This window comes from Thalassophryne amazonica, chromosome 2 (assembly GCF_902500255.1).
Source record: "Thalassophryne amazonica chromosome 2, fThaAma1.1, whole genome shotgun sequence".
Lineage (NCBI taxonomy): Eukaryota > Metazoa > Chordata > Actinopteri > Batrachoidiformes > Batrachoididae > Thalassophryne > Thalassophryne amazonica.
In genome coordinates, this window is record NC_047104.1 from 6,868,025 (window position 1) to 6,892,235 (window position 24,211).

The 24,211-nt window shown below is 40.8% G+C and overlaps 1 protein-coding gene across 4 annotated transcripts in view; it reads left to right on the top strand.

Moving 5' to 3' along the window:
• Nucleotides 1-24,211, top strand: part of LOC117522029 (insulin-like growth factor 1 receptor) — a 117,260-nt gene that overhangs the window by 7,697 nt on the left and 85,352 nt on the right. For all 4 annotated transcript variants that reach the window (XR_004564124.1, XM_034183400.1, XM_034183416.1 and 1 more), the window contains exon 2: nt 13,077-13,640. Coding sequence is in view for 3 of the 4 variants with exons in the window: in XM_034183400.1 (XP_034039291.1) it covers nt 13,077-13,640 (564 nt within the window). In the remaining variant the exon portion in view is untranslated. The remainder of the gene's footprint in view (nt 1-13,076; nt 13,641-24,211) is intronic.

Here is a 24,211-nt window from a genome sequence, read left to right on the forward strand (position 1 = left end):
CATTTTTTTCACTTAAGTAAATAAAAATATATCCTCTGTCACATAAAAATAAGAAAAGAAAAATACATGTGCTTTTCTTAAAGATTTTTTTCTGATGTGGAAGATACATTTTTATTTATTGTTCTGTTTATTTGCTCTCTTTATTTTCTTCTCAGTGATCAATAAAAAATATATCGTCAACGTCACACAGAAAAGTACCTATTCAGATTCGTTAAGCCATGTTAAGAATGTCAGGAATGTACCAAGAATGATGCAAATATGACATTCGTAATGCATCCTGCCTATGTGTAAGTGCAGCATTATGCAGCATTCACACCGGGCGCAACGAGACGCCACAAATTTGCGTCCGTTGCCACACGACGGATGCACCACCTTCACCCAGTGTGTCGCTCCTGCTTTCGCTGCGAAATTTCGCCCCAGTGGGTCATCAAATACGAGGAGCTTCCATTCCGCTCGCCGGGTCCAGTTGTCAGTCAAGTTAACATGACGGACTTTGATCACACGAGTTGCCGTGCTCTTAATTGTTGTGGAAAGCTGACAAACGTCGCCAGTGGTGCTGTCCCTGGGTTCACAACATCCTCATGAGATGTTCCCAATTCAGGGAGTATCATTATTTGCAGCAGGAGCTGCGTCTGGATGACGGCCGCTTTCAGTGGTCCTTCCGCCTCTGCAGGACCTATTTTGAGGGACCCCCTGTCCCGTTCATGCGTGCACATGTAAACAATAAAAAAAAAAAAAAAAAACTGTCCGCAGCCCCTGCTGCGGGACTGCTGCTTGCTCTTCCCCCAAAAACTCTGTCATAATTGTGTTTACAAACCAGTCACCATTTGTTTTATTATACATATGTGTAGTAAATAATCTTCACGGGCAACTTGCTTACGCATGCATGTGGAAAAAAAAAAAAAAAAAAAAAAAACTGTCCGCTGCCCCTGCTGTGGGGCTGCTGCTCGCTCTTCCCCTCAACTCTGTCATAATTGTGTTTATAAACCAGTCACCATTTGTTTTATTATACATCTGTGTAGTTGATAAATAAAATAATCTTAACAGACGGTTTGCTTGCGCATGCATGTGAATAGAAAAAAATGTCCGCTGCCCCTGCTGTGGGGCTGCTGCTCGCTCTTCCCCCAAAAACTCTGACATAATTGTGAAATAAAGGACAAAAGTAGAGAAGCTTGAATCTTTGACTGGACTGGGTTGCTTGACGCGAGGATGTTTCGCTTTAAATCGCAGAAGCTTCCTCAGCTAAAATTCTTGCTCTGGTAGTCTGACTTCTGTCTTGATTCTTGTAGAGAGTCTTAACATACAAGAGTCAAGACAGAAGTAGAGAAGACTCTCTACAAGAGTGGAGGACATGTTCACATCGAACTCAGTCAAACTCCAGACATCTCCACGTCACTACATATTCAGTCCCTGATTGGCCATTGCGGCGCAACAAGATGAAAAAGTTCAGATTTTTCAACTTGGGGAGGAGGGCGACGCGATATCGCGCCACTCGCTCAAAATCGCTTCACTCGCGTCGCTTCATTCGCGTCCATCGCGTTGCGTGGCTTGGCGCCACAACACGCCCTTCCATAGGGATTACATGGCAACCTGTCGCTGCTGTTACTTGTCGTGCCCGGTGTGAACGCGGCTTTAGAATAAAACCACTAAAATATTATTTAACAACAATACTATGCAAAGTATAGTTATCATATGAATGCTGAAGCAGCTTTTTCTAATAATTAAAATATTTGTAGCAGAATGTATTTTATTAAGTTATTAAAGAAGGTACCAGACCTTGGGTGAAATATATGTGGCGTTTTACTTTTTTTTTTTTTTTTTTTTTTTTTTTTTTTTTAGCTTTTGTGAAAATAACGATAGTAATGTTTGAAGAACGTTTGTCTGCAAATCTGAAGGAACAAAGTGGTTATAATTTTACAGAAAACTAGAGCACTCTGCTCGTACAATGCAAACTTCTGCCAACACTAGTTTCCAATTCCACCAGTGATGGAAGTTTTCCGGGTATTCCCAGGAAATCCGGTATTTTACTTATGTGGTGAACGTTTCTGGGTTACTTTTGATGGCATACATCAGATTCCATTAATGCACCATGTTGGTTTGTAAGCTGCCGATAAACTTGAAAGAAGAAGAAAGGTTAGTTCTGTTTTCCTTACCCACGTTTGATTTAGTCTGTGGTCGGTCTTCACCATGTAAAATTGTTTGGAAGCGTCACTGATGAGACGCCACAGTGGATATTGTCTCCCATTTTCACATCCTGATCCAAGACTGAAGTATAATGTAACGCGGCGCTGCTCGTCCACACAGCAGCAGACGAGAGACGCTGTTACAGATTTTACCGCGAAGTCCACGTCGTGTAGACACGACAAAGGAAATGGATGAAACGTTGTCCTGCTGCAGGGAGACGAATTAAAGTTTATCATGAATAAATTTAAATGTGTCTGACACCCCCAGTAATTCGGAATTCGTTGTCAGTTGATGTTATTTCACACAAATCAAACTCTGTCTTTGGGATGAATTTACTTCAAACTGTCTCCATGCAAATGTGATATGTTAGCATGCTAAATCTGAATTTTATGGTTTCTTCTATTACATGGGTGTGAAATATTCATGTGCCGGAAAATACGATAAATATTTAACATGCCTGTTGATATTTGATCTATGTGAAAAATGTTTGTGCATGGTTTTGCACAACATCTAAGTTGTGAGTATCCCAGGAATGCTGGCATCAGCACTGGATGGAAAAATCCGTGTTATTGTTTCCCATTTCTAGATGTGAATAAGAATAATTTAAACCCAAATCAGTGTTCCTGAGAACTAAGTTATTTTGGTGACTTAATGAACAGTAGATGCAGCTTTGCTTGCATCCAATTTAATTTTTGTTTATTTTAAGACACTATCAAAAATTCATAACTGTATATGAAAAATTTTGGGCTCCAGGCTGTTTGCAAACCAACAAACAAATGGGGTGAAAACATAACCTCCTCCAGAAGAGCATTTGTCTTGGTTTGTAGTGCATGTTTTCATTAAAACAGTTGAGTTTAGCTGAAATGATAGATTCTTACGGTTGCAGACTTTTTGCAGACTGTATTTTAATTGTTGACTGACAGTATCAACATATGAACTCTGACTCCTCTGTTTGTGAATTACAATGATCAAAAAGTGAAATATGTGAGCTGTCGTCAGACAGCAAAGTTAGAAAATAAAAACCATTATGGCTTTATTTCTTAAACAAAACATATTTTAAGACACGGGAAATAAACCTGTACTTGTATTGGGGGAAGTGCACATAACTGAGCTCAGTTTGGTTTTTCATACTGCCACAACGTTCAAGAATTTAACATTCAATTTTTTTTTTATTTTGTTGTTGGATGGAACTGGTTCATTAACATTCAGCTACCAGATGCTGTTATTGGTCAGTATGAGCCCCTCCCGCATTTTGCGTCCTGGATAACTGCACTGTTCTGACAAGGTGCTCTTTGCATGTGTTTGTAAGTTGGCAGCTGTAGATGCAGAGGATGTAGATTCTTGTCCAGTTTTTACTCAAAAGACATTGCAGTTTGTCTGATTAATTGGTGACATAATTCATGCTGTCTGTTCTGAAAATGAAGCTGCGAGTAAAGATGCTTGTATGATACAACTGTAAGTGTTCAAAGGTGCCGCCAGTTCTTTTCCCAGCACAGTGCCAACAAGTGTTTCTTTCATGCTTTTGCAACAGTAACCCGAGGTCTATCTCTCCGACAGATGTCATTGAAATGTCTTCATGCGTTTTAGAGATATCCGTTCATACAACAACGAAAACATGATCTGTGTGAGGTAAATGTGTACTCAGTGGAATGATGGATAAAAAAATAGTCTGACCACTGAACAACATTATTTACCCTCCAGTACTGAGGAAGGTAGCCAACGCAGAAGTGACTAATTTTGCAGTTCTGTGAATGGCCACTTGAACCTGACTGTAAATGTGAGTCACTCCCCATAAAAGCCCATGTTAAATGTCCATCTTTACAGCAGAAATAAACATGTTTACACCCTGGGGGAAAAAACCAAACAAGTAATCTCTTGGTGGTACATGAAAAAATTAGAGGCAATCATCATATTTGGAAAATATTCAGTACAGTGCCCAGTCACAACTCCAAAGTGCTTACCCATATCCAAACCCTGAAAAAGCACATTGGAAACAGTGGTCAGATGGCAGGAAACCTGGAGCAGACCAGACTCAGTGGTGTGACCAACTGCTTTGGCCATACTACCACAAAAACTAAACGAGCACAAGAAAGAATTGTCAAAATGCAGAGAGAATAAAAATGCATGGTTTTTTTAAATTTTGAGGGGGAGATATTTTTGAGTGTCGTTTGCATAATAAGTCACACCCACTTTTTGCAGTCATCACCAAAATATCAGACTCAACTGAGATGTTCCACATTTCTCATTTGTGGCAACCCCCTAGTGACCTACCTCTACAAAATTTGGCAGACAGTCTTTGTTTATTCTTCTGTATCATTGTTCAAAATTTCAGATTTATTGGAGATAATGTCATGAAGATATGCAAGACATTCTGTTTTGACTCCCTGCAGTAGGTTGTCTTTTATAATGTTGGCAGATATTGAGCCGTCAGGCTCATTTTAAAAATTTTATGGTCTTTGCACTCCACATATTAGACCTCCAAGGTTGAGTGCAGATCAAAGTGATGGCCTGGGGCAAGATAGAAAAATAGCTTTTACACATGTTGCAATATTGCATAAAAAGTAGAAATGGTTGTAGCCAATAGGAGGATGTATATTAATGTTGCTAATGCATAACAGGATTCTCACCATGATTTTTTCACAGCATTTGGGAGAACTTAGTGTGGCATTGCAGGGTCATCAAAAAAAAAAAAAACCCAAACGTCAACTTTTTCAAGATGCTTTTTTTTGTGTTCCTTTAGGGGAAAAATAATTTGGGTGAAATTTCATGAGATTTGAAAAAAATATTAACCACTGCCCTCTGGCCCCTGTTTTTTGTGACATGCGAGTGAAAATTTGAGTTATGGGCTGGATACATTAGTTCATTAGTATACAAATAATGAATGATTCTGAGTTCAGTGATAAGAATATTTCATGAGGTGAAATAGCTTTCACTGAATTAAATATTCATTCCATTGAAAGAATGAAAAAACATTCCTTATTTGTTTTATATCACAGCTAAAATAGATCCTTGTCATTTGATATTTTGTTAATTAATAAACAGAAAGGGACTTAACATGCTGGTGTCCAACATGAACTTTAAATTGGAGTCCAAAATTGTTCTTAGTCAACTTAGAAAAACAGTTAGATAGTTCAAAAAAGACAATATAGTCTCTGTTGCTGTGCAATTCATGTACTTCCAAAACAAAAAAGAAGACTTTGTGTAGTTCCTCAGTCCAATGAAAAATCACTTCAGAAATTTATCCAGCTTTCCAGCCTAATAGCTCTTCCTGCCTCCAGACTTCTTACTACGTAGTGGATTTGTTTTTTTTTTTGTGTATTAGAAGAATTAGCAGCATCAATTAGCTCCTTCAAATTGTTGTACGCCAGCAAAACAAACTCTGCTGTGTTTAGCTAAATGCCACCCCCGGTAGTGTGAGTGTGTGCGGTGGTCGGAGCGTGCAATAGCACATTTCGTATAACAGCAAAATTCCATGCTAATAAAGAACTATTGCACAGTAAATGAAACACAGTGGCAAATGGTAAGGTATTATCCATGTCACGTGACATACAATCCACCAATCAAATGACAAGGATCCACTCAGCTGTTATATAATGGCAGATCTTGTGACATCTGCCTCAGGTGGCATTTTTTGAGGCATTCAATGGACTTCCTGATCAGGGACCCTCAGAGGGGGAGGATGACCCGTTGTCACAGCAGGACCTGGATAACGTTGCAGCTGTCAGTGGTTTTGCTGAGTGAGGAGTTGCACTTATCCAGGATTGCAATCAGATCCTAACCAAAGATGAACAGCAGCGCCACCTGCTGCAAAGTCAACAGGAACCTTAAGACTAACTATATATTTAAGATTTTCTTCCAGTTTGTAAAAATTTTAGTTTGAAGGCTTGGCTCTCCTACATTCCTGAAACCTACTTCCTCACCACCTGCTCTACCTTCAGTACTTTCTACAAATAACATTAGTTTTATTTGTTTGGAGAATTTTGAGATGTCTGCTGCTGATATTATTATTATCGCCTCATAAAAATAAAGATCATAATTTTGCTTGTAGTGCTCATGGCACTGAAATGGTGTTTCAGTCATTCTATAAGCATAGTGTCATTATTTTGGATAATGTTTGCCATTTCACTGGCATGAACAACACAAACAAAAGTCCACTGACCACAGTTGTCCTTGAGTAAGGGGGAAAACCCAAAACTACCTGTGTGGTGATTTTTTTTTAATTTATTTATTTTATCTTTCTTTTTGGCCGTGATCCTTTGATGGTTTAAAGTTGAAAGTTCTTTTAATGTGTTGCCATCCAAACCTTTTTCTGTGTTTCCAGCTACACTGCAGCCTGGGCTGACTGATTCATCGTGACATGTCGGGAAGGGGTGGGGTGGTGGTGGTGGCGGGGTCGGGGGGTTGAACCAGGGTCTGCGTTTTAAAATAGAACACGCCAAAGTACATTCGCAAGGAAAACAGACTACGTTCTGTTGATTGGGAAGAGTGAGGAGCTTGTGAACTGCGTGTTACGGGATTTGCTGTATGCCCCAGTGGTTACAGGACAAACCTGGTAGCAGCAGAGAGGTTCTCCCATTGAAATCCTGCATTTATTCTCTCTCCGGTTTAAAGCCATCTAAAGGTTCCTTGTGTGGCTAAACTCAGAACATTCCAGTTGGTTTACTGTATCAGTTGGGACCAAAGGACAGCTGACACTAAGGTTGGAGTTCACGGCCTGTGATTCCACACAGGCGTCTTTATACAAATCAGTTTGTCTCTGTCAGGAACATCTATTGCAACATCTTTGTGGCACCTTTCTTCTCACCTTGCCTTTTAAGTGGATTGGTATTTATGAATACATTTCCCCTCGGGCAACCTGTTGCTGACAGGATGGAAATGAAAGGTAAACAGACTGCAGACTAGTGGCAGTGAAAGAAACAACAACTACAAGAGCTTATTGTCTCCTCTTTTCTAATTGGGAGGGCTGAAACAACTTCATCACTTCAAAGGATAACATCATCTTATTTTGGTGACAGATCAAGTCTCTGTGCTTTGTGTGCAAGTAATCCTTATGATTTATAAAAGAAATCTGAGGACATACTGTATAATCAACAGGGCAGCCGTACCAAGACTGAAAAAGTCAACTGACACTCAAATAATACAAACATTCATTTCAAATTATTTATGTATGCAAACGCTTCAAAATGAACAGACTGTAAGATCAGAAGATCTTTACTGTCATTATGTGTATGTACAACAAAAGTACTAAATGCAGTTACCGTGCTGTATGCTAATGCAACAAGGTTGTCTTTGCATTTCCTATTAACATGGAAACCTCAGAGTTTGCAAAAAATTACAACTCACCGACTTTCCACCTTTTAGTCATGTAAACTGCACCAATTGCACAGATTCATATTGCATTCCGCTTTACCATGTTTACACAGGTTTGCCCGGTAGCCAAAATTTTATCCGATCGCATAATGCATAGTGTGGGCTGAGATGTAGAAGCCGCTTATAGTTATATAGCACCAAATCATATAAGATGACTCTTAACCCCCCCTGGGTAAATGCACAGGCTACAGTTGTAAGAGGAAAAACTCCCCCCAGGTGTGTTTGAGGAAGAAACCTAAAGCAGACCAGACTCAGAGTAGTGACAAACTGCTTGGGGCAAATGATGAATAACAAGAATTAGGTGAACAAAACACAAGAAAGAATTGTCATACATACATACATACATACATACATACAAAATCCTAAAGATTTGATTATAGTATAAGGCCATAGGCCAATGTTGTCCAGTTTTTTCTCAAATGGTGAAGGTCTTCCTCCTGCATGGTCAGACAGGGGACCACTAGGCAGGCGCTCAGCTCCACCAATCCATTGTTAAAGTTGCTCAGTTGCAAAGTGGATTTTGCATACGACATTGCTGTATTCCTTCAATGCACATGTTTTTGGTTCATGTACCATTACACCCCAAATATTGACACAGATCTTTGCTTTTACAGCTTTTTTTTTTTTTGAAATAGGATTTCTGTTGGGTGCATAATTGTCTAAGGTGAGTAGAGCCCTCACGGATTTTATTTCCAACAGCATTTTGATATGACTAAGGTTGTACAAATGTGATCTTATCCTATTAAAACTGTAAAAATCAAGGATGTAATGTTTGTGCTTTTCTTTTTTTCTCTTTCTTTCTTCGGTAGAGTTGGTAGTGACTTGAAGATTTGTCACCTCTGATCAACACAATAAGCTGAATTTGTTCAGTTTTGGTGCTGATGTCTTATTTTGGGTCTCATGAACATGCTGGTTTTGAGCTTGGACAGTAGAGTTTGATTGTTCAGAGAGTCATAACACCTTTCTTTTTTTTTTATACCAAAATGGGCAGTTGACATTGACAGCCTTCCTGGTGCCATTCACAAAAAAATGACAACACTCCAACATCGGCATGTCAACATGCTGCCACTGACTTGTTGACAGCTGCTTGATTTTTCTCTTCACAGAGAACACCAGTTAAAACAAATGTAACAAAGTTTAAGTCCTTTCTGTAGAACTGCTTGGTTGAGTACGTCTCTGTGAAAGTACGTCCTGTAGATTCAGTGTCTCTTCAGTGCTCCAGCCAGACGAGAAAAGGTTATCAAGTGTAAATATATGGTGTGGAGGCCTATCAAAGCGGGAGAGATTAGATTTGTGTACTCAGCTGTTTAAAATGTGTCAGTGTGGAGGAAGGAGGGGTTCAGCTCTTCCACCTGCTGTCACTGTTTTCACTTTGCGAGCAGAGTACGAGATGTAAACTTTTATCGCAACCTGTGAGGGTTTTTCTCAGCTCTTCCCATGAAACCTGCCACACTGAGGCAGTCATAATATACCATCACAGGCAGCGTGTCAGTCCACAGGTCTTATTATTATTATTATTTTTGTTGACATTGTATTAATGGAATGCAGCAGTTCGGGGCTGTTGACACGGGCCGCGACATGTAGGTTACAGTGATAATAGCCATAGCAGCATGTTCCCAAAGACTCCTACAGTGCATCTCGGTAACTTAACCTCTTAAACCCTAGAGTCCCCAAATTTGGGGACTTGCCTTGTTTTGGAACATTTGAACAATCATAACTAGTCAATGCTGACACCAACGTACACTTATTATACATCAAAATGTCAAGCGAAGTCCCCTCTACAAAAGTATCCACTTCAATCACACAGGGATCTTAATACATTTTTTAACCTACTTGCACTGGTGCTAGTAACAAAAAAATTACTTGCACAACCAAAAGTCAGTCTTATATCAACCTTAAAACTGCTCCTCTGATGTGTGAGACTCTTCCTCTCTGGAGAGAGTTTGAGGGGAGAACAGCAGCAGCGGCAGAAAGTTTTTTTTGTTTGTTTGTTTTTTCCCCCCCCCCCCCCACGTGTGCGCGACCGTACAGAACCAGGGACAGGTCACTTAAAGTGATTATTTTTTTTTTTTTTTTGGCCATGATAATTTGTGTGAATGTTTTCCTTTAATTGAGCCCACGAATTAATAAAACATGCTGTCAAATTAATAAAATGTGAGCACATTTTCCTGGCCGTGATAATTCATGCGCACGTTTTAATGGCCGTGATAAAACGTGCGCACATTTTCCTTTCGTTCAAAATTATATGACCTAAATTGTCACTCTCACTATGGTGAGACGCTTTGCCCTCAGCATCCTTTTTAATGTGCTTAAACTCCAAATGATGCCATGCTGGGTACCCAGAGTTCTCTATTTGTCTTTGTGCACCCAAACCATGATGATATACCCTGACCACATCCATTTCTAAAAAAACTTGCGCACAATATAACAAAACGTGCGCACATTCTCTCCACATGCAAAATATTTTGCGATGACACTTCCAGGGCTCCTTAGTTTACATGTGTGCGCGAACGGGACAGGGGGTCCTCATACTGGAGCTCCTGCAGCTGCAGTCTATTTGCTGCAGCTGCTGCAGCAAATAATGAAACTCCCCGAATTGGGAACATCGCATGAGGATGTCGTGAACCCAGGGACGGCGCCGCTGACAAACGACAACAAATAGAGCACAGCAACTCGCTCCATGTGTGAGAGTCATAAATCGCAGGGAAGACGAAGACAACACACTGGAAGTTGTTTTTTTCCTTATTTGTTCCTTTATTGGTTCATTCTACTGGCACTTATAGTTGATAAAACTTGGATAAAGTTACTTGCAACAGTGCAAGTGCAGTATAAAATTACGCGCACCACTCGAATAATATGCGCACAAACTAGCACATGCACGTACTATTTTGACCCCTGATCACATATCAACTAACCACAGCTGAAACGCCAAGCAAATAAAGACATAAATCGGAATTAATTTTTTGGGAAAAAAACTTTTTTTTCCCCAAAAAAGAGTTATTTTTGGAAATGCTCCTACCAAGTATTATTTACTTTCATTTTTTTTGCATCCACACCATCCCCTAGGACCTGTCTTTTAGCTGATCCAAACTTTTGCATTTTGACCTTGTACAAGCTGAGAAATGAATCATAATGTATGGGTGTGTGATTTTGGTGAAATAGGCTCTAGGGCTTAAGGGGTTAAGTTCTCAGCATATTCAACCTTACTGCTCTGTGTGCTGTTTTTCCTGAAAATCAAATCATCCTCAATCAAAATAACAATGGCAACCAGCGCAGGTTTAATATTAGCAGTGTGCTGGAACACTGTGAACCATCAGCAGTAAAAGAATGTACAGTTCTGACATTCTGAAGCAGTACAGGAAATATCTCTATTTCACACACAGATGACCAAAGGAGAAAGCATATTTTACTGCGGAGTCAAAATATGCTTAGAAGAAGTTTACTGAAGATGTCGCTTACATCTGAGTCCAACTTTTTTGGACAACCAGTGACTACTCTTTAGAGATTCTGATAAAGTCCAGTCTGATTGGATAAGGCTGTCCTTTGACATTGATGAAGGCATCTGGCCTTCAGTATGTGACACAAATACAAGGCCACCATATCCCAAATTATTCCTATTTGTGAAGCTTCTTGGATCACAGACAAAGGCTTTCAGTGACTTTTGGTGTATCTGTATGTGGTGAAACTGCTGAACCTGTAGAGACGTGACATTCACGTAGCTCAGCAGTGACGTTCTTGGAGTCATGAGGTCACTGCACAGAGGTGTTTGGTGGTGCTGATATCTTTGCAAGAGAGCAAAGGTTGAAGTCTTTAGGGTCCTGGTGCTTTCTGTCTTACTCTATGGTTGTCAGACTTGGACTCTAACCATTGACTTAAGGTGACGATGGGATGACTTTGGTACTACTGGAATGACTGTAACAAATGAGTTGTTACTTAGTGAGACTGAGATGAGGAGGTTCACTGACATTGTGAGGGAACATCAGCTTTGACATTTTGGCCATGTGGCCCGTTTCTCTGTGCCTGATTCAACACACAGATACCTGAGTGTTGAGGACCCCAGCAGCTTGAGGAGGCTGAGGGGATGTCCACGTTTCTCCTGGCTGTGGCAGATAGATGGTTGATTTAGTGGCGTGAGGATGGACTGGTTCTTTGTCTGTGTGATTGCCATACAGGACCCATAGGGGTTCCATGGTTTTGTGGATGGGGTGAAGCGCAGTGCCAGTGCATGCACCAAGACTTGACTTATTCCTGCTTTTATCATGGATATAATCTATAAATAATCATTGGAACAACCCTTTTGCTTAGCACTGCAGCTATCCTTCATTTAGCGTAATTTCACCATGGCTTTGACATTTTATGCCCATGCACACCGACTGTACTTTGGAACTTTTTAAAGGTTAAAATTTTGCACAATAAAGGGTTGAGCTGAGAAAGCATTGTTGCTCCTTCACGTTCTTTTAAGTGAAGCTTTATGGACTAACGCTAAACTGGCTGTTTGTGGTTGGTGTGAGTTTTCCATGACTCACTTCCCTCCAGCTTTTGAAGTTTTAAATTGTCATCCTTGCAGTGACGTGGGATAATGACCTCCATGATTCTGTAGGTGCTGCTGGGCCTTCGGGCTGTTGTTTTGAGTGTACAACCTAGGTGGGATCCAGCAGGAAAGACATACTTTTCATCAGTGAATACTTATGTATGTCTTCACACAGAAAACCTTAATTGACACAGAATACAAAGTCATTGTTTTTTGTCTTTGAGTGTCACAAAGTAAATGATGTTACTTAAATGGTTGGAAATGAAACAAATGTAAGCAAATCTATTAAGCTAAAATATTTTAAAGAGCTTTGAGGAAGGCGAGTCAGACTTGTGCACTGTAAGACCACCATACTACCCGTTAGAACTAAACCCTGGTAGTTTGTAATTTTAAGGTTCTTTGGTCACATGATGGATTAATTCTGTGTGCACATTTTATGGTTTGTTTCTTTTGCAGTGTAGTATTTTCATGGCCTTTAATGATGTTATACTTTATTTTTTTTTTAAGTTTTTGATAAAAATCCAATAATGGACAAACAAACGGTGATGTAATTAGGAATTCACAGTGTGCAACCATCACGTCATAGTGCTGTTATTCTAAGTGTGAATGACCACTGAGTGAAATGTTTATTCTGTCACATCATGTTAAGTTTGGCTTTTAAAATGAGAGCGGTGACGCTAATGTGTTCTGTCAACAACAGCGCAGCTCAAGTGTTCTGTCAATATTTAAAAAATGTAGTGGATAAACAGAACAATATAAATATCTCTGATCTTGCACCTGCTGGAGAAGATGTGACTTTTACTGTAAAGAATGTAACATTATCATGACGTGCACACATTATGTTAAAAATGTCTTCTTAAGTCATTCTTGTAGGATGGTGGATATGTTCTTCAGTAGCAGTAAAAATGGGTTACTTAAAAAATGTGTCTTATGCAAAAACAAAGCAAAAACGTTTTCATGCTCATCTCTTTCTCTGCCATCTGTCTTGCAGTCTGTGGCCCCAGCATCGACATTGGAAATGACATCAGCGAATTCAAGCGTCTAGAAAACTGCACTGTGGTGGAGGGCTACTTGCAGATCCTCCTCATTGTCGACAAAAACAACAACATCAACCAGGAAGTCTTCCGTTCACTCAGCTTTCCTAAGCTGACAATGATCACCGATTACCTGCTCCTTTTCCGTGTGTCCGGCTTGGACAGTCTGAGCACGCTCTTTCCCAACCTAACTGTCATCCGTGGGCGTAATCTTTTTTACAATTATGCCCTTGTGATCTTTGAGATGACCAGTTTGAAGGACATTGGCTTGTACAACTTGAGGAACATCACCCGTGGTGCAATCCGCATTGAGAAGAACCCTGAGCTCTGCTACTTGGACTCGATAGATTGGTCCCTGATTATGGATGCTGAATTCAACAATTTTATTGCTGGAAACAAGCAGTCTAAGGAGTGCAGTGACGTTTGTCCAGGCATCATGGAGAATAATCCTCAGTGCAGGAAGACCATTTTCAACAACAACTACAGCTATCGATGCTGGAATTCTAATCACTGCCAGAAAGGTAAGATGCCTGTTGCACACTACTACAGAATCAGGATTGGTCTTGGATACTTCATCTAGGGCGATTCTATGGTAACGGAATTACAATCGGAGCACATTTTTAATGGGGAGCTAAAATATGGCCAGATTTTCCCGTTGTCGTAATTCCATTACCATAGAATCACCCTCTAGCCTGTCTAATTTCTGCCTGTTCAGTATAGACGCGCATTAGGGCAGCTAAGCGGTTAGTGCACTTGTTGTCAGAGCAGAAGGTTGCTGGTTTAAGACCACCCCTGCCCATTCTCCATGTAATGTGGAGTTGCGTCAGGAACGGTAATCAGCATTAACTTTATGCCAAATCAGCATGCAGATCATTAAAATATCTTCTAGGTTGGAATTTCAGATTGTCAAAGATCACTGATTTGGCATGAGTTTTATGGTGACTGCTCCTCCTGACTTAACACTACTTTACATGGAGAATGGGGAGCAGTGGTCTTAAATCAGGAACCTTCTGTTTTGGAAAGCCAGTGCACTAGCCGCTTGGCCACCACATCGCAACAGTTCATCACTGATGTGCAGGTGCACATACGGACCCTGCGTTGATTGCTTCCGTTTATTCTGAATGTCATAATTTGATACCAACATATGATGAGTAGAATCCTGATGTGTCCAGCTGGTGGCAGCACAGGTGTACTTTGGAACAATGTTTGAAACACGAGTGTTTCAGAAAGTTTCGGGACATTGTTTTGAGTTTGCAGTGAGTAATTTGTAGTACTAACAAAAGTTTTGTTGTCATCTCCATTAACATGTTCGGCCCATCATTTAATTCTGATTTTTGTGCATTTTTTTCTTCCAAATTTGTTTCTTTTTTTCACATAGTTGCTGGCTAAAGTTATTGAAGTTTGTGCACTGTATCCAGCAGGTGGCAGACATAGGTCTGGGTGATTAAAACAATAGTGATATGTATCACACTAGACACTGAATCAGTATTAAAAAGAAAAAGTTAAATCTATTAATTTAAATAAAAAGCACAGTATCAATGCATATGTTTGATTGTATGCACAAATGGACATGGTGCACAAGACAGCATGTTGTTTTCTTCTCATTCTATAAATTAGTGACAGGAAATTAATACAAATTAGTTAATTCATTTATAAGAAGACATCTTAAAGAATGAAAAAGAAAGTCAGGCTTCATGCTTACACTGTCCTAACGCCAAATCAACAAGGCTGGCCACATTATACAATATGTACAAAGTCCAGACTAGTAACCTAAAAGCTATAGCGTACCTATCAACAATTGTGTTGAATCACTGTCCGCGTATGAAATAAAACCGCAGTGCATGTGCATTTCAGAAGACAATGCCACCAATTTATTACATTACTTAATATCAATTTGATGCTAAGAATTGTCGTACAATTCCACAGATGGGATGTTTGCTGAATAGATGTTTTTAACATTTTAAACATTATTCATGATCAATGTGTAACATTAAATGGCATGATATATTCACCTTATTCAGGAAGTCAGGGTGGGCGGCTCCATTTTGTCAAACAACTTCCGGTTTACAACTGCGTCTAATGATTAGCGACGTGGGAACACAGTACGTTAGTGTCCAAACATGAGCAGCATTAATTGTTCAGATCGTGGGTGCCAAACAACTGGAAGAAGAGGAAGCTATCGCTTTCAGAACAATGTTTTGAACATGGAAAAGAGAGATCTGAGTGCTGTGGGCGAGCATTTAACTTGTTCCCTCCTCCATCGAAAGACGAGGATCTCCGGTGCTGGCAAAAGGTGCTGAATTTGAAAAATCCACCCAAACGTCCCTAAGCCTATTCTTTTTATTTTGTGAAGAAAAAAACCCACACCACTGCATCCTTACCCAGAGAAATGGTTGGGCTACAATGCTCTGTTGAACAAGCCATGGCGGATGCTAGTGAGACAAATGGGTAAGCTATCTAATTTACTCATTTTCTGGCGTTTGATACAACCAAGCATTGCATGAAATAACACCATACATAAATTAACACACTATTTGTCGGGTAGTTTAACTTGATACAAGGAGCTATTGATAGGTTTTGGTGCTTTTATAGTTCCTCATAGCCAAATCCAACAATATCAGCAAACATAATCGAGGGCCACTTTTTCATGTCATCTTCCCACTCTGTTATGAACCGTGGGTGAGCCAGAGTCGGAAATGCCTCTGTTGTAAAAGTGGGCGGGGCTGAATAAGGTGAATAACACAAAATAATACAATTTGCATCATATTTAACTTCAACTTAAATTAGCTCATGTTGTGGCACATAGAACTGATTTAAAACATTTCAAATCTCAGATTATTTATTTTAGTTTATTCTACCTTGCTTTAACAAATTTCCAGCCAATTCCGAACATGCAAAATAATAACTAGATCCAACACCAGTTACAGTGGGGCAAAAAAGTATTTAGTCAATTCCTGATTGTGCAAGTTCTCCTCCTGAGAAAGATGAGAGAGGTCTGTAATTTTCATCATCATTACACTTCAACTATGAGAGACAAAATGAGGGAAAAAAATCCAGGAAATCGCATTGTAGGATTTTTAAAGGATTTATTTGTAAATTATTGTGGAAAATAAGTATTTGGTCAATAACAAAAGTTCAACTCAATACTTTGTAACATAATCTTTGTTGGCAATGACAGAGGTCAAATGTTTCCTGTAAGTCTTCACCAGGTTTGCACACACTGTAGCTGGTATTTTGGTCCATTCCTCCATGCAGATCTCCTGTAGAGCAGTGATGTTTTGGGGCTGTCGTTGAGCAACACGGACTTTCAACTCCGTCATAAATTTTCTATGGGGTTGATGTCTGGAGACTGGCTCGGCCACTCCAGGACCTTGAAATGCTTTTTACGGAGCCACTCCTTCATTGCCCGAGTGGTGTGTTTGGGACCATTGTCATGCTGGAAGACCCAGCCACGTTGCATCTTCAATGCTCTCACTGATGGAAGGAGGGTTTGGCTTAAAATCTCACAATACATGGCCCCGTTCATTCTTCACTTAACACGGATCAGTCGTCATGTCCCCTTTGCAGAAAAACAGCCCCAAAGCATGATGTTTCCACCCCCATGCTTCACAGTAGGTATGGTGTTCTTGGAATGCAACTCGGCATTCTTCTTCCTCACAACGAGTTGAGTTTTTATCAAAATGTTCTATTTTGGCTTCATCTGACCACATGATATTCTCCCAGTCCTCTTCTGGCAAACTTCAGATGGGCCTGGGCATGTACTGGCTTAAGCTTTGAGTCCTTCTCTGCGTAGTGTGTAGCCTCTGTTACTTTGGTCCCAGCTCTCTGCAGGTCATTCATCAGGTCCCTCCATGCAGTTCTTGGATTTTTGTTCACCGTTCTCATGATCATTTTGACCCCACGGGATGAGATCTTGTGTAGAGCCCCAGATCGAGGGACTGACTAATGCTCTTGTATGTCTTCCATTTTCTTACAGTTGCTCCCACAGTTGATTTATTCACACCAACTTGCTTGACTATTGTAGATTCACTCTTCCCAGCCTGGTGCACATCTACAATTTTCTTCCTGGTGTCCTTCAACAACTCTTTGGTCTTGGCCATGGTTGAGTTTGCAGTCTGACTGTTTAAGGCTGCGGACAGGTGTCTTTTATTCAGATAACGAGTTCCAACATGTGTAATACAGGTAACAGGTGGAGGACAGAAGAACATCTTAAAGAAGAAGTTACAGGTCTGTGATAGCCAGAAATCTTGCTCGTTTGTTATTGACCAAATACTTATTTTCCACCATAATTTACAAATAAATTCTTTAAAAATCCTACAATGTGATTTCCTGGAATTTTTTTCCTCCTTTTGTCTTTCATAGTCGAAGTATAACGATGATGAAAATTACAGACCTCTTTCATCTTTCTAAGTAGGAGAACTTGCACAATGAGGGACTGACTAAATACTTTTTACCCCACTGTATGTTTCAAAAGACCTGCACCCCCACAGCGTCATGGAAAACAGATGTCTTTATTCATAGATTAGCTTTTGTTTACATTGCCTTTTTCAAATATAAAACTAAATTATCTAAGACACACTTTGCTTTCATTGCATACGGGTAATTTGCCACACCATCTTTCTTTGTGGTTAGCTGTGAGGAAGCTGTTCTTCATGAGTGGTGGTTCTTCACACTGTTGCAGTAATATTGGATAATGGTCTTCATTGAACATCCTGACTCTAAATGTAAGGATGTTCAATGAAGACGCAAAACACGCTGCAGTTTGTCCTGATATAATGCTGTGTTTTCTGAGTGTAAGCAGCTGTTGGTGTGGACTTATCTGTTTATCTGTAAATACCTTGTTTTTGGAGGTGCTACCTGCAGTCTGAGTCCTTATATTGTTCGTTGCAGTTCTCCTCAATGGGAACAGGAAACCACATTTGCAGGTGTGTCATTGGTGATGTGCCAGTTCAGTTAAATTGTTCCTCCTTAGACAACCTTTTGTACAGTAGGAAACAAAGCAACTCTGCTTCAAGATGTGGTTGATTGTTAAATCAGCCTTTAATGGGATGTTGGGTTAAAATATAGTATTAAAAAAAGTTAACAAAATCACCACTGAAGTGTGATGCAGAACTTTGGAAGTCGTCATCTGAAAATGCAAGAAATGCATTTTGAAGACCAATACTTAAATTATGAGTTTGTGTCAGGTGTAAGAAAATGTTGAGTGTCCCCTTAATGTAGTGTTTATGTATGTAGTGTTTTTATGAACTTGTTTTTTTGGTGGCGAGTTTCAGGCGACATGTTTTGAGTGACTGTATGTCTGGCTGAATTGTTTCCCGGGTGACTGGCGCCTTGCTGCAGACTCAGCATGTTGATGTTTTTAAGGTCTGTGATGAACGCTCACACGTTTTGTCTGGGTTGCATAGTCCAACATGCAATTTGTGTACTTCATTCTTAAGGGTGAATAATGTGACCTCTGGGTGTTAGAAGGCAAGTGGTACGTGCAGTCACACTGCACAGTTGATGTCATCAAACACAGACAGATGCAGTCACATGTCATAAAAGACACACACACAAAGCCTCGGCCTGCTTTGTGGTTTGTGGAGGCAGCAGTGAGAGTGTGCTTGAAGTGAATTTCTTGGAGGAAGAAGTCTTGGATGGTAGAATGAAATGTGTGAAGCTGCATGGGATTTCAGGTGGTCAAGCTGAGCTCAATGCTGTTTAAAATTTCTTCAAGCAACATCATAACTTGACTCTTTATATGAAGAAGTACAGCAAGAGCCATACCTCCCATATTTAATTGTCATTAGGAGGACGACAGATTGATTTTATATATATATATATATATATATATATATATCTTGTGTTCTATTTTTAACAACACCATTTGTTAAATTTTGACTTCCCTGACAAACATTTCAACAGTTACTGTTTGTTCTGGTGAAAAGCCATCCTTCTGTTGAGACTACACTGAACACTTTTCTTGAACGGTTAAGGGTGATTTGTGAAGGGCCAAGGATAAGACATAGACTTCAGTATCAGTCGTAGATGTGTAACCAATAACATTAAAAACTTAGCTTTTCTAATAGAGCTGTGATGATGCACTTCACTCTGAATACAATACATATCATGATACAAAGGTGCCAACACGATACGTATGGGAATACTTGAGACATGCTATTCCACACACATGCAGGGTCCTCTCCAGACGATGGAATAATGGAGCCCAGCCGCTATACTGGTATCACTGCGCCACTATGCTGAGTGGTGACATGTAGCGATGTTTTAGCACAAGACTTGGTGGGAATCTGACTGTGCACAAACCCATTTTTGCAGGGAAATTTCACATAAACAATTTCAGCTCGGCACAAACTATAAAAAACGCAAACGTTACGTGGTCTATTAGATAATAAACCGACCCTTTTATTTATTTATTTTTTTAACTATATGGATTTGAATGACGTGCGATTCCACCAATCATGCTTGAACCCTCGTGCGCATGTGAGTTTTTTCACGCGTGTCGGTGATGTCATTTCCCTGTGGAGAGGCCTTGAGTGAGATGTGGTCCCGCCCTCTCGGCTGAATTCCATTGTTTCACATGCTGCTCGAGACGGCGCGCGTTGCTTTATCAAAATTTTTTCTGGACCTGTGAGGAATATCCGAGTGGACACTATTCGAGAAATTAAGCTGGTTTTCGGTGAAAAGTTTAACGGCTCATGAGAGATTATGGGGTGTTTCTATCGGTGTAAGGACTTCCCACAGAGCAGGACGTCGTGCAGCGCTTCCAGGCGAGGTCGTCGGCCTGTTTCGACCTGAAAACATCCTAATTTAAGGCTTAATTCACCCAGGACGTCGTGAGAGAACAGAGAAGATTCAGAAGAGGCCGGCATGAGGACTTTATGCGGACATTCCACTGTTTAAGGACATTTTTTTAATGAAAGACGTGTGTGCAAATTCGCTGAGTCGTTTCCGTGATGACTCGGCGAATCTGTCTGCGCCGCGACAGGAAAAACACCTCCGTGTTGAAAACCATTTGTAAAATTCAGGCGGCTTTTGATGGCTTTCAACAAGTGAGTAACTGAGAAATTGTTTAACAGCTTGGGCATGTTCCAACTTGCCCGTTAAGGTTTCCAACGGAGGTGTTTTTCCTGTCGCGACCCCCCGCGGTCGGGTCCGGCCCGACATGCGACTCTGCCCGCACGTTCTTTCATTACAAAATGTCCGTTAACAATGGAATGTCCGAATAAACTTCTCATGCCAACTTCTTCTGAAAGTTCTCTGTTCTCTGATGACTTCCTGGGTCAACAGAGCCTGAAATGTGAAAGTTTTCAACTTGAAACGGCGAGACGCTGCCGCCTCGAAGCGCAGATTGCTGTCAGGCGCCGTGGGCCGTCCTTACGGCGACACTACAAGACCAAAATCTCTCATCAGCCGTTAAAATTTTTACCGAAAACCAGCTGAATTTATCGAATGGTGTCCACTCAGTTGTGCCCTACAGTTTTGAAAAAAAGTTGATCAAACAAAGCAGCAGTCTCTGAGCCATTCCTAAACAATGAAAAAAACGACGAGAGGGTGGGCCACTCCTCACTCAAAGACTGCCCACAGGCGAATGACGTAACCGACAGGCGTGAAAAGACTCTTGCATGCCCACGAGGGTTCAAGCATGTCTGATGTAATCGCACGTGATTCAAATCCATATGGTTTTTGAAAAAAATAATAAGGTCAGATACGTTTCTAATAGACCTCGTACATGAAGCCCGATGATCAGAGGGCAGTCTCTGCATTTTTTGTTTCATCTTTGGTGGTGACCACAGCCCGCGTAGTCTAGGAGGAGCAGTGAGGAAACGTCCTAATGTGTGGGGTTCTGCAATCGCCAGTCTGTCCAGGGAGGGGAAGCGCACCGAGCATCACGGAGGCCGAGGCTGGTGCACAACCGACTCAATCGACACTGTCTGCCACAGGAATGACCAGATCGTAGCCTAACAACAATGCTGCAGCCCCTGTGACTGTGAACAGGGAGACCTTTATGTAAAATGGCAGAACAGAAAAATCCTTGAGGTACGGAGACATGCTTTCATTCTTTGAGATTTTGGTGCTGGATAGCGGCATGTGTTGTTTCTATGCTTATGTTTTAAAGGACATGTCGCACTGAAATCATTCCGGCAGCGTTTACGTTGCTTTGAGGATAACGTCTCAGCACGCTCTTGAGTGGCATGTAGCTGCTATTGTTAAGAACGGAGTCGCAGATTAATTGCAAAGTTTACATAAGTGTTACGTCATGTTATGATGACTCGTTTTTAAGTGATAACTGTTAATTTTGATGCAGTCACAGTAAAAGCAGTAACCACTCGACACTGTGAGATGACATGCACGTTCATCATGAACACAGCCTGTTAAAAGCAGTCTCTGCTGGAGGCTCAGCTTTGTGCACGCTTACAGTGAGGCAATTAAGTATTTGATCCAGTGTTGATTTTGTTGTCCCACCTACAAAGAATGGAGCGGTCTGTAATTTTTATCATAGGTACACTTCACCTGTGAGAGACAGAATCTAAAAAAAAATCCAGACAATCACATTGTTTGATTTTTAAATAATTAATTTGCATTTTATTGCATGAAATAATTATTTGACGCCCTACCAACCCGCAAGAATTCTGTCTCTCACAGACTTGTTAGTTCTTCTTTAAGAAGTCCTCCTATTCTGCACTCTTTACTTGTATTAATTGCACCTGTTTGAACTCGCTACCTGTATAAAAGACACCTGCCCACACAATCAATCACACTCCAACCTGTCCACCATGGGCAACCCCAAAGAGCTGTCTAAGGACACCAGGGACAAAACTGTAGACCTGCACAAGGCTGGGATGGACTACAGGACAACAGGCAAGCAGCTTGGTGAGAAGACAACTGTTGGCGTAATTATTAGAAAATGGAAGAAACACAAGATGACTGTCAATCTTCCTCGGTCTGGGGCTCCATGCAAGATCTCACTTCATGGAGTAAGGATATTATGAGAAAGCTCAAAACTGCACAGGAGGACCTGGTCAATGACCTGAAGAGAGCTGGGACCACAGTCACAAAATTACATTAGTAACACACAACGTTGTCATGGTTTACAATCCTGCAGGGCAGCAAGGTCCCCCTGCTCACGCAAGCACATGTCCAGGCCCGTTTGAAGTTCACCATTGACCATCTGGATGATCCAGAGGAGGTATGGGAGAAGGTCATGTGGTCAGATGAGACCAAACTAGAGCTTTTTGGAATCACCTCCACTCGCCGTGCTTGCAGGATGAGAATAACCTATGTCATGTATCGTGAGATTTCGGCAAACAACTTCCTTCCCTCAGTAAGAGCATTGAAGATGGCTCGTGGCTGGGCATTCCAGCATGACAGTGACCCCAAACACACAGCCAGGGCAACTAAGGAGTGGCTCCGTAAGAAGCATTTCAAGGTCCTGGAGTGGCAGAGCCAGTCTCCAGACTGGAACTCAATAGAAAATCTTTGGAGGGAGCTGAAACCTAAAATGTAGACTAAAATCCCTGCTGCAGTGTGTGGAAACTTGGTCAAGAACTCCAAACTGTGTGTTGCCTCTACATGCTCCAAAAAGAAGCATTTGAGTGTCATTGTGCAGAAGAGAAAGAAGCAGCTCTGGATTTTGATGACTGGTGGGAGAAATGTAGAGACGAGAGTCCTCAATTTCAATTCTGGGAGCTTGTGTTGTCAATGGAATTGGTGACGTTGTCTTTGGTCAGGTTTTTCAGGGAGGCCAACTTGTATTGCCAAGCAATGGCTGCTCTAATCCCCATTCTTCTTTGCAAACAACAATGTGAACTGTGCCAGAAAGCTTTCCATCCATCTTAGAGACATGGTCTCTTTGGAACAAACTCACCCTGAGGTCTTTAATGAATGTCAACTGGGAAAGATTGTGGTCCACAAGACTCACAGGGAGTTTTCTGGTATGGTCATTGACCAAGCAACGCATGAGCAGGCCAATGCAGTATTGAAAGTGATGGTGATGTCATTGGGCTTAACTGAGGATCCAGCTGCACTGAGAAGGTGGATGATGTCTGGACCAGAGGTTTGTCAGCTAATATCACAGTACGAGTTGGCATCTCAGGCCAAAGTGGCAAATGAAGATATCAACCACCGTGAGCAAACTAGCCAATCTCAGAAATCCTTCTCTGACAAGGTCCAGAAGTTGTTTGGTGGGATGAAGGATCTGGGTAATCCTTTTCAGAAAGAATTGAAAGACTGGCTCAAATTGGACACAAAAAACCTTTGTGCATCTCAGTGCTGCTGAGCTTGTAAGGACTCACCTTGAGAAAGGTAAAGTTGCCTTCACAGACTTTTTCAGTAGTCTGAGTGATGAGTCTTCCTTCTATAGGCCCATCAGAAAGAACAAAGCTGACTTCTTTCACCAAGAGGCAACTGCAACTTCTGGTGACATGAAGAAGCAGATACTCAAAGATGATTGCCGTCTGTTCTCAAAGCTATTTACATCATGCCCATCATGACAGTGTGACCTGCTTGAGTTTTTCCAACATGAAAACCAGTCTTTCCCCACTGCACTGAATGACACCGGGAAACTACACACTGGTCATAAGATGCAGCTTGCAAACATTCTGGAAGCTACAATTACACCTGACACTCAACCAGAATGTGATGCTATTGTCATTCACTAGGGATGGGTATTAAGATTTTATTGATACGATGCCATTATCGATCCGATTCTTTATCGATTCCCCTATAAATACCTCTTGTGAATTTTCTGTGTACTCAAACTAGGCTTTACAGGCTTTCTATATCAAAATTTTAGTGATTCTTAAAGTAAATAAATATGAAATTGGTCATTGGATCCTTGATCTCTGGATATAAATAGAAATAAACAATCTGTAGTTTTTTTTCAAAAACACTTAATTTCAGGCATTAATGAGACAAATGTAACTCCGCCTCTGAGCTGCAAGTCAACATAATTCATAAAGAAAGGAGGGTGTCTCATTTTGGGAGGAAAAAAAAACTGTCAGTTGTAGTTTGTTGTCTGTATTAGAACGTTTGGTGTGATTTGATTTAAAACGATTTGCTTTGAAGTTAATTCCAACTGATCTATCTTTCCATC